The sequence below is a fragment of the Lactuca sativa genome, chromosome 8 (genome assembly GCF_002870075.4).
Source record: "Lactuca sativa cultivar Salinas chromosome 8, Lsat_Salinas_v11, whole genome shotgun sequence".
Taxonomy (NCBI): domain Eukaryota; kingdom Viridiplantae; phylum Streptophyta; class Magnoliopsida; order Asterales; family Asteraceae; genus Lactuca; species Lactuca sativa.
The window spans coordinates 78,299,642-78,314,592 of NC_056630.2; the positions used below are offsets into that span (position 1 = coordinate 78,299,642).

Below are 14,951 nucleotides of genomic sequence, written 5' to 3' on the forward strand. Positions count from 1 at the left end.
CCCTTTAATATGACAGGTCTTTTTGGTCGTGTTTATCAGCACCACAAATATGTTGGTGATTTGTATTACCAATGCGTATTTAAGTGTAATTGATTAATTAGTTGACCAAATACAATCTTGATGAACATTAAACAAGTAAGGGAGGTGCGGAATGCACACTTGTTTGAGTTTGTTCAAGATTCAAAGTACATTGTCATTTAGGGGCGAAGCACTAAATGAACGGGAGTCCGGGGGCAGCGCCCCTGGTAGCGGGCTCCAAGCCCCTGTCTGGGGTCAAGCTGGAAATTTTTTATTTGGGTGCACGAGGAACAAATGTCCAAGTACCATTCTTGAGTAGTGTTGCATATTCATCAGCAATGGCTTGTTGCCAATGAGGTTGTTTAACAGCAGCCGAGAAGGTCTTTGGTTCCTGTTCAGATGTAGTGGTTGTGTGAAAAGCCGCTGGATCAAATCGGGTCGTTTGTTTTGGATTCTATCGGAGCATAGCTGCTCTAACTCGGGTTGCAAAGGTGTCGGTTGGGGCATCGGTAGTTGGCAATGATGACAGATTCATAGCCTGACCAGTTCTGGTCTGTCTGCTGCGAGCATATGTGAAACGAAGGGGAGGAGCAGCAGCAGTCGGTGTCACTAGAGAAGGAGGTAATGTAGTAGCTGGTGGTGTTTGTGGTGAGGAAGTTAATGTAGTAGCTGGTGGTGGTGAGTCATCGTCAATAGTGTGAAGTGGGTAGGTGGAGATATAAGGGTCAGATGTGGAGGGTGTAGGCTTTATAGTGACAGGTATCAAAAAGGAAAAGTGGTTTTCGTGAAAACGAACATGACAAGAGATGTAAATCTTGTCTGTGGTTGGATCAAAACACCGATACCCATGAAGAGAGGAGCTATACTCAAGAAAGACACAAGGGGTGGAGCGAAAATCCATCTTATGACTTATGTTGGTTATAAGGCCGAAGATGCGGAAAGCATTGACACCCGAAAATCTTTAAAAAAAGAAAAATCAGAGGGTCGTGAAAAGATGGACTCAAAGGATGAGGTATTAGAGGTGGTTCGAGATGGCATTCGATTGATAAGATAAACTGCAATGTCAAATGCAAAACCCGATTGAGCGAGAAGGGTCAGGCCAGTTTCAACATGTCGATGGCGTCGCTCAACCAGGCCGTTTTGTTCACTTGTATGAGCACAAGACAACGGATGAATGATGCAAAGAGAGCTAAAAACTAAAGAAGTTTTCGAAACTCACCCTCCCCCCACCCCCCAAGTCAGTTTGAACCGACTTAAGCTTGGTTGAAAACTGACGTTGAACAACTGCAACAAATTGTTTGAAAATCTCAAAAACATCAGATTTGCGTTTAAAAGGGAAGATTCACATAAAGCGGGAAAAGTCATCAACAAACAACAAGAAATAATTGTGACCGTCACAAGAGGTCACAGGTGCCGAACCCCAGACATCACACACGATAAGATCTAAAATATGTTTGCGATTAAAATTGGAAGAAGATAAATGAAGCTTGCAAGATTTCCCAATATGACATGAATTACAAAAAGCATAAGACATTTTATGAGAAACAGGAAGACAATACATAGAACACATAAAATTGAAAAGTTGTGAATGGGGGTGCCCCATCCGTTGATACCAAATGTCAGAAGGGGCTTTAAAAGTAGTGAGCGCAACTTTGGGAAGACTCTGAAGAGACGAAAGACGGATAGAGTAAAGACCATGAGGGTAGTTTTGGTAGTATTGTCCTTCACAACAAAAAAAAAAGTGAAACTCAAAGAAAACATCATTGTCAAGACAAAATTGTTGAACTAAAAGATGATTCTTTTGATTGTTGGAACATGAAGAATATTGTATAATGAAAAGGTTTTAGAAGGTGAATAAAAATGAGTAGATCCAATATGTAAAATAGATAAACCTGTACCATTGCCGACATCAAGAGAATCCTCCCCAAAGTAAGGAGTGTGACTGTCAAGAGAGGACAGATCATGAGAGACATGATTGTTAGAGCCCGTATCACGAAGCCATGTAGTGGTTTGAGAGTAATTTTCAGCAAAGTTAGCAGTTGGTTGTTGATGAAGACGAATGGTGATGGGGTCACGGTTAGGACATTGAGAGGGAATATGTCCAATTCCACAACGGTTGCATGCAACATAGACCGCGTTTTTGTGTAGAAGCTGTCACACCCCGAAAACCAAAGGCGGAAACGTTCCCGGGGTTGACTCCACGTTGAGTATCAAATCCAATGTACATAGTAATCACAGTAAACAACCATTACATTACATATATATGAAAGTTTACATTTGGTTCAAAAGTAAATTGTACAAAAGTTATACATATATCGTATGAACAAAAGAGACGAGTCTTCAGAGCACTCCGTCTTCACCAAAAGATATCGCCGGGTACCTGTCTAACTTGGACCTGAGAATACAAGCAATTTGAAAATCAGCATAAAGCTGGTGAGTTCATAAGCGGTTTTGTTTTGTGAAAATGTATCGGTTTCCTTTAGTTTTCTGAAAAGATTTGATATCCAAGAAAATCCCATATTTTCTTATGTAAAGTAGTTAAGTTATCTTTCGTTACAGTTCTGTTACAGATATAAGTTAACCCCAGGAAAATCCCATATTTTCCTAAATGCAAGATTTATTGAATAACACATAGTATAGTTTAATATACAAAACTATAATTTAGACGAACTGTAGATAGAAAGTATTTTGAAAACCTTGGGACTAACATCCCGAACCAGTTATAAGATAATTCGATAAAGACCATGGGATCACTATCCCGAAAATAGATATAAGATAACTTGATAAACCATGGGATCACTATCCCGAAACTAGATATATGATAGATTGATAAAATCATGGGATTATCATCCCGTATAAGATTTAGATTTAAGACCATGGGATTACCATCCCGAACGAGATATAGACACAAGATCATGGGATTATCATCCCGAATGAGATATAAACATAAAACCATGGGATTACCATCCCGAACGGAATATAGATACAAGACCATAGGATTATCATCCCGAACAAGATATAGATTCTAAACAAAATCCTAGCTATGAATAAGTTTATATTAATACGTATTGTGAGTCGGGTAACCATGCTGATATGACAACGAGACCTCCTTGACGTTAGTCAGACGTCGAATGATATATAGAATTTGTCACCCCAGGCGTGCCCGCCTAACTGTAGCTAGCAGTTAAGGTGTGGGATTGTCAGTCCCGAATAGATCTATTCACAAATTCCTCTCTCTCCCTCCAGGAGACTCTGGTTACACTTCCGGAGAGGATTTACTTGATCATCCATAAAGGGTAGTGACTATCTCACAAGCTAGTATTAAACTATTCACAGGATTATCATACGATACGAAACATACAAAGATTTCAAGACATGATACAGTGAAAATAGTTACATACAGAAAACTATCTGGCAATACATTCAAATGATACGGGGATAAACTGAATCAGACCTAGTTTATCAAATAACTTTATATAGATATCAGTACATGATATAAAGAGAATTATAGAACCCCAAATTATTCCCATAATAATTTGATTAGTTTGGTTATTTTCTTAACTAAAATCCATTTAGTTGAAATCGATAAATCATTCCTTATGCTCAACATAATACATAAGGAGTAAAAGAGTTTATAAGTTTGTCAGATAATATTTGAAACATATAAATGTTATAATTCGAAAACAGTTATAGTTTTGCTTGTATTCCCCCACTGAAAACATTGAAAAACACGGAAAAAGGGCGTAGGGGTATGAACTCACCGGACGAGAAATGTGTCGATTTGAATGCTAAGAGTTGATCCGGGGCTTGTAAATACACGAGGTTCCTAATTATAATGTAAAGATACACATTTGTATCTAATTAGGACTTAGTTTATTCATATGATAGGGACACTTGCTTCAAGTCGCGAAAACACTCCGATACGAGTGTTTGGAGGGACCCGGGTGGCGTTTAAGGACGTGAAATGACACTAGGGACTTGGGACTTGAGTTTACTCCCCATGAGTAAACTAATACAAGAGTTTTGGTCTAAAACACCCATTCCCCATGAGTTTACGGCCGTAAACTCATGGTGGGTGTGGTTTATGGTGCTAAATGACTTCATACACTTAGGGAATAATTTCTAGACTTGGAATGATTTCAAAGCATCAAATAGACCTTCTTATGGGAGTTTACGGCCTAGCATGGCTCCATGGCCGTAAACTCCTATTTTTCCAAGTGGAAACTCCTATAAAATAAAAAATACAATAAAATGACAAGTGAAAAATAGAAAATTTTAAAATTTCTAAAAAATGACATGTGTCCAAATGAATGAGAAGAGGACATGTGGCAAAGTCATTTTCATTTATTAAGGTAGATGCGTTTCCCGCGGGTAATAATCTAGTTTTGTCTTTAATAAAAAAAATAAAAGGGTTACTTCCAGAAAAGAGATAGACAAGCAGGAAAAAAAAACGCAAGGCAGCAGCAAATAGCTGTTGGGATCGATGGAGCCAGCAGCGCCGCCGTGGGTGGCTGCAGATGGCAGTGGTTGCGGCGGCGGCCGGCAGAGGTCATTGGTGGCCGGGATGATCAGAAACGACCGCATAACTCTCCAATTTCAGTTTTGAAACCAAATTGTGAAGGTAACATCTAAACCCTAGTAAAGATTGTGAAATTGTTGGAGTTTTTGTGATGCATTCACAGTTTGGTAAAGATTTGTATCTTAAAACGTCACTAGAAACTTGAATTATTGGAAGAATACTATATAACGGCATTGACTTAAATATTTAATTTGACAGATTTGACTTTTCTGTGGTCAAGCTTTAATTTGGATTTTTTTACGTTGTGTTAAAGTAATGGTTGTAAGATGATCATTTGTTGGGATTTTAGCTAAAACAAGACATAGAACTAAGTTAGAAGAAAGCTGAGTTGAGACTTGAGATAGTGTTTAGTGACCTAATTTTGTCAATTCTGGGTTAAATTGGGGAATGGTGATTAAATTGAATTAGATAATGTTAGTTAATAAAAATGAAAATATTATATATATATATATATATATATATATATATATATATATATATATATATATATATATATATACATATGCTAAAACTATGGAATGATGTTAAATCAAGTAAAAAATCAACCAAATGATAGCTGGAACAAGGTTTTGATTACATAGGGAACATATTGGAGGGGCTATACGACCTTGTAATATATTATTATCAGATATTGATGACTGTTGATAGGAAAGTGGGTTGAGGCATACTTGTTGGGTATTTTATAAACTGATATATAATTAATTAATTAATATTGATGTTACATATTACTTATATATACATCCCGATTACTAGACAAAATGTTTATTTTGATGACTATAAATATAATTCAAGAATGATCTAATCTCTTCTCCAATCTCTCTTTATGTAGTCAGACTAGTAACTGTATGGCTGTGTAACTAACCCATGAGCTACATTCTAACAACTTACTTCTGTTGACTTTGGACTCCAGCTTTGACTTTTGTTTGACTAATTTGTTTACTTTTCTTCTGGTATATGTATATACTATATAGTAGAGTATTGTTAAAAACAACCAACTTAGTATTGAATTGTGGAATATTATGCAAATTTAGGATATATGGTATACTACTTCTAGCTTAATTAAGAAGGACAACTGGGGATTGTTTATACTTTATACTTTATAGTTATGGCAAGAGTGTATGTACTATGTAGTGAGGGGTATATATGTTTGAAATTGAACTTGCTTATATAGTTTTGTCTTGACTTCAAAGTCGTTGAATGAAAACTTTCAAGGTAGCTCTTCATTCAATGTTGTATTCCTATAACACTATTAGTTACCAAAATGTAAACATATCTAGAATGTAAGACAAGAGAATAAAAAGAATAGCATCAATTAGTAGAAATGCCGTATATAATTATAATGTTGCTGCTCGAGATGAGATTGAATTCAATACCTAGACAATGCCTCTGTAGTACATACATTAAGTTTCAATTTGGTTTAGGAAAGGGATCGGGCTTGAATTGAGATACACTTTCAGATGGATTAGTCTACAATCATAAGTCTTTATTGGAATGTCTTTGAGTATTCTTTTTGTTTTATTAATTAAGTAGCTTATATTATAAAACAGAGCAACAAATTAAATTTGTCAATTAATTTATCAGGTGAAAACATTGCAAATAGGCATCTGGCGAATGTCAAAGATTTGGTCATAGCTTCAAGAATGCAAAATCCATTTTAATTGGAAAGGTAATTTCTTGCAAGATATTATTACTCTTTTTAAATCTGCTGACTAGTGGGCTTTCAAAAGTTCTACATGTTGTTAATTACTTACTTTAATGTAGGTTATACATGCATTTTAGCTATCCAAAACATTCTCATTTTGTAGGTTTTTTTTTTATCATTATATTAATGTTGGTTGAACCCACAGAGCATGAAAAAGATTTTATGTATTCATTACCTCTTGTGTTATGATGCTTTCCTTGTTTCTTTAATTTTACTTTTTTCTTGCAGGGTAACCCCTTTTTAATTTTATTATGTGTTTTGAGGGTTTTATTGTATATATAGATAAGGACTAACCTTGCCCTTTACTTTATTTGATTTGTTTCTTTAGGTCATTGAAGATGCATCATATATTATACTCATAACCATGTTACAGGTCAGTTTTTTCTAACTCGAGTGGGTGAGTTATCTATGTGAACCTTGTAATAGTTGAAAAACACCATGTCTTGTATACACCACACTTTAATAAAATAATCAAATAAACAAACCGAATGTTTCCTGTAATTTAGGGAACCCAAGTGTCAAAGATATAACATAAACTTTGGGGGCTACTTTGTGGACTTTAAGAATCATATGTGAGGTCTACCGTGAAACTATTTAGAACTATTATGTACTATTGGCCTGCTAACATATTCACAAGTTCGTGTATCATTTCCCACTTAAATATGTTGAAATAATAATGTAGTTTTTTAAACTCACAAGTTCATGTATCATTCTTGACTTCAATACATAAAAATAATAATAAAGTTTTTAAATAATGTGATTCAGGAGATTGTAAGTATTAGATTACACTTTGAATAAGTTTTAAAATAAAAAAAATATATTTTAGGTATTTCTATAAATCATTAAATTTCAAAATCAAGTTTATAATCTTTAATTATGATAAGTCTTAAAACCATCATATATATCGTTTTTGTGGGCAAATGCATTTACGTGTGACATGGGGAATAGATTTAGCCAAAAATCACTTTCATTGACTGAGAGAATTAAAAAGAAAAATAGTCCATGTCCAAAGTAATACAATTTTGTGGATACAAATCAAACATTGATTTCCATGTCTTGTTTTGGTCAAAGGAAAAGTAAATATAGATAGACTAAGCATGTAGTCTTGTGGATACAAATTTTCAATTGACTTCCAAGTCTCCCATCACAATAACTTGTTTCATCACATCACATCACATGCATGGGCAACTTAGTCATCATATTTGTAACTTGTAAATTTTCTGTTATAAATTAAAATTTATTTTCATATAAACTCCACAAAATGCAATGTCAAGTCTTGTACCCTTCTCCAGCATACTATTAAGAAAATAAAAAAAAATGTAAAACCTCCATAAAGACATCACCTGACAAGGAAAATAAGAATCACATGGCAAGACTCTGCCTGAACATTGTAATTTATATAACATGGTGTTTTATCAGGTTTTATATATATTGATCTCAAAGGATTACCCAGAAGGGTATAAATACAATAAACAAGGAAAGCTATAAAAACGCAGACAATCATGCTATACAGTATGTAGATAAGCATAAAAGATATTATCCGAATGTAAATAGATTTCCTTTACTTGACACATTAACCTTGTTACATCAAATAATAATAAAAAGAACTTATTCTGCTATATCTAGTTTTTTAAATCGTTAAACCTAAAAGTCAAATTTATATTTTAGAACAATAATTTACAAAATTTTATAAACTATTTTCGATTTCTCAAACACATAAATGCTTGTTTGTCAATACTGTGTTAAGACTTGTGACCAAATAATTACATGTGCTATGCGGAATATACTTTGGACCAAAACCACTTATTTTGATTAAGAGAAAATTAAAAATGAACCAGGCCCAAAAGAATACAATTTCGTGGATACAAATTGTCCATTGACTTCCATGTTGGCTTCAAAGTATGCGTATCATTTCCGACTTAAATATATTAAAACAATACTATAGTTTTTAAACTCACAAGTTCGTGTATTTTAATATATAAAAATAATGATATATTTTTTTTAATAATGTGATTCAAGAGATTGTATGTATTAGCTCATGAACAAAACAATACAATTTTGTGAATACAAAATTATGTGGATACAAAATTTCCTTTGACTTCCAAGTCTTCCATCACAATAACTTGTTTCATCACAACTTTTCTTGACCACCAGAGTACTGTAGCAGTGAATGATGTACTGCTTAGTTTGCAGCTTGTAATTTTATTTATTGTCATATACACTCCACAAAGTGCAATGTCAAGTTTTGTCCCCTTCTCTAGCATCCTGTTAAGAACATGCTAAAAAACCATAAATTAAAATAGGTTTCCTTTACTTGACACATTAACCTTGTTACATAAAATAATACTAAAAACAACTCATTCTGTTGTATCTAGTTTTTTAAATCGTTAAAACTAAGAATCAACTTTATAATATAGAACAATGATTTAAAAAAACTTATAAACTATCTTTGATTTCTCAAACACATAAATGCTTGTTTGTCAATATATAGGTTTCAATTCATAAATTGTTAAAAGACTTGTGACCAAGTAATTACGTGTGCTATGGGGAATAAACTTGAACCAAAACCACTTATTTTGATTAACAGAAAATTAAAAGTGAACCTGGACCAAAACAATACAAGTTTGTGGATACAAATTGTCCATTGACTTCCATGTTGACTTCAAAGTCTTATGTATCATTTTCTTGTGAACAAATTCCCAAGTAAATCTATCATTTCTACTTAAATATATTAAAACAATAATATTGTTTTTCAATTCACAAGTTTGTGTATTTTAATCTGTAAACATAATAATATAGTTTTTATAAATAATGTGATTCAAGAGATTGGAAAATATTAGCTCATGAGCAAAAAATAAAATTTGGTGGATACAAATTAAACATTGATTTCCATGCCTATTTTGGGGGAAAAGTAAATATAGACAAAGACCAAAAGCATGTGGATAAACTTGTTTCATCACATTTTCTAGAACGCTTGAATACTGTAGTAATGAATGATATACTGCTTAGTTTGCAACTTATAATATTGTTGTGATGAATTAAAATTATTATTTTCATATAATAAAATAAGACAAATAAACAAACTGAATATTGCATGTAATTTAGGAGGCCAAGGTCTGATACCAGTATTTTCAAAAAATAATAATAAAACTAAATGAACTTTCTTATGTATAATAAAGTGTGAACATATCGATTAGTAATCTTAAACACTGTTTTTTTTATTTAGACTTAATAATAATATCAAAATAATAACATGATTTCTAAATAATGTGATTTAGAAGCTTGTAAGCATTAGATTTCCACTCATTTGACATGCTCAACCCATCTAACAGTTTCATATTTAGTCACGGTTTTAAATTCCCAGCTTATAATTGTAACTATCACTTAAAAATATTTATAATGTATCTATGATTTATTGAAATGGAAATGCTTATTTGTCAAATACTGCATTTTATTCAATTCTAATTTGTTAAAAGATTGTGGTGAAATAGAATTGCATGTGCTGTGTGGAATAGTCTTGTCCTGTAAACCACTTTTTGTGATTGAGATAAAGAAAACTTGCATAAGCATATAAGTTTGTGGTTACAAATTTTTAGGGAAAATGACTTACGAGGGTAATTATCTTTATCGCTTTGTTCACATTTAGGTAACTTCTTTATTTTTGTACACATTTGACCATTTAAATTGTTATATGTGTTTACATATTGGCAATGTCACCTGGCTATAGCAGGTGACAATGCTAATATGTGAACAAATTAACAAGTTAAATAGTTAAATGTGTACGAAAAAAGAAAATTGCCTAAATGTGAACAAAACGAAAAGTTAATTACCCTGATAAGTCATTTTTTTCACTTTTAATAACGATTTTATTTTTCATATTTGTTTGTATTATTTTTTTCAAATGTTATATTTAAAATATCCATATTTTCCTAAATATTAATTAAATATTGACCAATTTTAAACTTTACTTTTTAATTAATAAATATGTTTTTGTTTTGTAAAATATTTTATATAGCCTCTTATAATTTTTTGTTTTAAGCATATACAATATTTTTAAAGTTAATAGTATCTAACAATGAATTTAAATAAATTAAATATTTAACAATAAGTATGGAGGGTCTTTTAAAAAAATAAAAACAAAATATTACTTAGCAAATAAAAATAAAAAAAATCTATATATTGTAAGTGTTTTAAAATTATTCCAACTTTTTAATAATTTTGAATTAGAAGTTTACAAATTTTTAAAAGAAAGTTTTTAAAGGTGAACAATTTTTTTTTACAAAATTAATTTTTTTTTATAATTTCTTACGACATTTTTATGATATTTTTTTCCTACGGATTTTCTAATACAATGTTTTTAATCTCTGTTTATATTTTTTTAAACTTTTTTTACTCCTTTATATAATTTTAATACAAGTGTTTTTAAACAAAATGTTTTATAAATGTGTTAAACTTGTTTTTTTAATTACATTTCCATATAATTTTTTTATAACTTTCATACATTTATTTTTAAATTCTCTTTTACAACAGTTTTAAAGTGTTTCACAGATTTTATATGATAATTTAATATTTTTTATAACATTTTAAAATACTTTTGTTAAATACTAGTTTAAAATGTTGTATTAAAAAACTTAAAAGTTTGTAAACTTCTAATTAAAAATTATTAAAATGTTTGAATAATTTTAAAACATTTACATTATATAGATTTTTTTTGTGTTTATTTGCTAAGTAATATTTTCTTTTTATTTTTTAAAAGACCCTCTATACTTATTGTTATATATTTGATTTATTTAATTTTATTGTTAGATACTATTTACTTTAAAAATATTGTATATGCTTAAAAACAAAAGAAAAAAAATTTATAAGAGATTAAGAGGCTAGCTATATAAAATATTTTACAAAACAAAAACATATTTATTAATTAAAAAGTATAGTTTAAATTTGGTCAATATTTAATTAATATTTAGGAAAATATGGATATTTTAAATATAACGTTTGAAAAAAAAAATAATACAAACAAATATAAAAAATAAAATCGCTATTAAAAGTGAAAAAAATGACTTATGAAGGTAATTAACTTTTCGTTTTGTTCACATTTAGACAATTTTCTTTTTTCGTATACATTTAACTTGTTAATTTGTTCACATATTAGTATTGTCACCTGCTATAGCCGGTGACATTGCCAATATGTGAACACATATAGCAAGTTAAATGGTTAAATGTATACAAAAATAAAGAAATTACCTAAATGTAAACAAAACGATTAAGATAATTACCCTCCTAAGTCATTTTCCCCAAATTTTTAATTGACTTCCAAGTCTTCCAATATTGCAACAAGTTATTCTTCATTAATTTATGGCTTTATAAATGTACTAGTTACTTCATCATAAGAACCCATCACTTCATCATCACAACTCATCTGCCTACTTCAATTTTCTTCTAAACTAAAATTAAGTTAGGGTTGATAATGGGGAATTGGAGGGGTTTGGGTTTCCATCTCATTTTCGTATGTGTGTTTTTGTTTGCAGCCACATATACTTGTTTGGGGGTTGGAAATGTTAGTGTCCTTTGCTCTGAGCAAGAGCGACTTGCTCTCCTCAAGTTCAAACAGAGTGTTGAAGATCCTTTTGGAATGTTGTCATCATGGGTTGGAAATGAGTGTTGCATGTGGGAAGGAATCCAGTGTGATGGTGTCACTGGAAATGTTCAACGCCTTCATCTCAAAGGAGATGACTACTGCCTCTTAGTCGGTAATAAGGTGAGTTCTTCTTTGGCAGAGTTGAGGCATCTCAAATACCTCGACTTGAGTCAGAATTATTTTCAAGGAAGTCGGATCCCTGAGTTTATTGGATCCTTGAAACACCTGAGTTACCTGAATCTCTCTGATGCTGGTTTTGAAGGTATCATTCCTCCTCAAATTGGAAATCTTTCTAATTTAAAGGTTCTTGATCTCAGTTCAAACCATTATAAGCTCAAGGCAGATGATATGGCATGGGCTTTTGGCCTTTCGTCACTCGAGCTTCTCAACTTGAGTTATGTGGATCTTAGTGGAGCACAAAACTCGGACATGATGCTTCACATGATTCCCTCCTTAAAAGAGTTAAGTTTGTCACGTTGTAGACTTTCCAATGTTAATCTTGGTCCTTTTCTTAATTCCAGTAGAATACTTCCTAATATAAAGCACCTCGATCTTGGCTACAATTCTTTCAAAGGTCCACTCCCTGGCCTTCTTCAAAACATGACATTTCTAGAATTCCTGGATCTTTCATGGTTTGATCTTAGTTTGGGATCAAACTTTGCAAAATTGCTAAGCATGATCCCTTCTTTGTCAGAGCTTCATTTGTCAGGTTGTGGGCTGGATAAGACGCATCTATCTTCTCCACATCTGAATTACAGTACACTTTCTAACATCCAACACCTCGATCTTAGCGATAATCCACTTGGAGGCATATTTCCATCTTTTTTGACAAACATGAGCTCCCTAGAAGTCCTTGACCTTTCATATACCATGTTGAATTCATCTCTTCCTATTATGCCTAAACTTCTAGAGCTTCATCTTTCTGGTAACAAGTTTAAGCAGATTGAGGATGTTGGAGTCTGGAGACAGTGCCACCTGAAACAATTAAGTGTAACAGATAAGTTGGTATGGAAATGACTGACCCACCAACAAACACATCAGAATGCTCCCAATATTCTTTGGAGTTGCTGGAATTAAGTCGGAGTTTAAATGGTAGAATTCCAGAAACACTTGGAAGACTGGCGAATTTAAGACACCTTGATCTATTGCAGAATGGACTGACTGGTTCAATCCCTGAATCTCTAGGAAGATTAAGATTTTTACAAGTACTATATCTATCTTATAACCAGTTGACTGGTCCCATTCCAGAATTCCTTGGGAATCTTACCCAACTTGCCCTTTCTTATAACCAATTGAATGGTTCAATTCCAGAATCCCTTGGAAAATTAGCATCTTTAACAAATTTGGATCTAGGATCTAATTTATTAGACGGGACTATTCCAGTTTCGATTGGGCAACTTGCCAAACTCCGTACTCTCTTTATCTCTGACAATTCATTGGAAGGAGCAGTTACTGAAGCCCATTTGGCTAACCTTTCGATGTTGAAGTACTTGAATAGTTCTTCCAACACTAAGCTGACATTCAATGTTTCACGTGGGTGGATACCTCCATTCCAGTTGATATCTCTTAGTCTCAGCTCTTGCAATATCGGGAATGGATTTCCGCAGTGGCTTCGACATCAGAGGAAACTTCAATGGTTATTGTTGTCCAATGCTACACTTTCGGGGCCGCTGCCCACATGGCTGCGGAAGATGCCCATCATTTCTTGGTTAGATCTCTCTCACAACAAACTCAGCGGATCTTTGAAAAACCTTCCTAATGCGAAAAATGATGATGCATATTGGTATGTAACTGTATTACTTCTGGAATATAACCTTTTCAGTGGGTCAATTCCAAGGTCATTATGCAGAAGAACAGATTTGAAAGGGCTTGATCTTTCAAGAAACATGTTAAGTGGGAAAATTCCCAACTGTATGGGGAATCTGCAGGGTTTGGCTATCATGAGTATAAGCTCAAATCAGCTCTCTGGTGTCATTCCTAGCTCAATTGCTCTTATTTCATCATTATTTTGGTTAAATTTGAACAACAATAACTTTACTGGTGAAGTTCCTCCAGAATTAGGGAATCTACAAGGTTTGGAAGTCTTAGATTTGGGTGACAATAAATTATATGGAAATATACCCAATTGGATAGGGAAAAAACTTACATCTTTGGTAGTTTTGAGTTTACACAAAAACCACTTCACTGGTAGAATTCCTCCATCTCTTTGCAAAAGTTCAAATCTTCAAATTTTGGATCTTGCATACAACAACTTAACCGGAACCATCCCTCCATGTGTAGGAAACTTAAATGGCATGGTTGTGGGTTACTTGGTGAATGTGTATTATTCAGATATCGATGATGATAAGAATGTGATTCAGGTCATGAAAGGTGTTGATCTTGAATATACAACAACTTGGAGAATGGTTTATAACATGGACCTTTCAAGCAATAAACTTGAGGGAGAAATACCTGTTGAGCTCACTGCACTTTCCATGTTGGTGGGTCTGAATCTGTCTAATAATCATCTGAGTGGGGGTATTCCAGAGAGCATTGGAAAGATGATGAATTTGGAAACTCTTGATTTCTCAAAAAACGAGTTGAGCGGAAGGATCCCTTCAAGCATGGCAGCTCTGAACTTTTTGAGCCATTTGAATCTGTCACACAACAATTTGTCGGGTCAAATTCCAACAGGAAATCAACTGCAGACGCTTATTGATGATCCATCAATTTATGCTGGGAACAAAGGTCTATGTGGACCTCCACTGCCAAACAGTTGCTCAAATCATCAAGATCCCACAACAACAACAACAACAAGCAAAAAGAAACACAAAGCAGCTGAGCAGACCAGAGTATGGTTGTTTTATGTGGACATAATGAGTGGTTTTGCAACAGGGTTTTGGGGTGTTATTGGAGTTCTGTTGTTCAAGAAGCATTGGAGACAGAAGCTTTTCATGTTTGCTGAGGAAACCATGGATAAGATATACGTTGCAGTTGTGGTAAGAGTTGCCAAGTTCAAGAGAGGAAGAGAATAG

At 33.0% G+C, this 14,951-nt stretch overlaps 2 protein-coding genes across 2 annotated transcripts; both read left to right on the forward strand.

The window, feature by feature from the left end:
- The first annotated feature begins 814 nt into the window (after positions 1-814).
- On the forward strand, positions 815-12,954 carry LOC128127772 (receptor-like protein EIX1). The gene is made up of 3 exons (XM_052766459.1): positions 815-1,030; positions 4,429-4,639; positions 11,828-12,954. Exons 1-3 carry the CDS (start codon positions 815-817, stop codon positions 12,952-12,954), a joined length of 1,554 nt encoding a protein of 517 aa, XP_052622419.1.
- LOC128127773 (receptor-like protein EIX1) lies at positions 12,951-14,951 on the forward strand. The gene has a single exon (XM_052766460.1). The coding sequence runs from the start codon at positions 12,951-12,953 to the stop codon at positions 14,949-14,951; it is 2,001 nt and encodes a 666-aa protein (XP_052622420.1).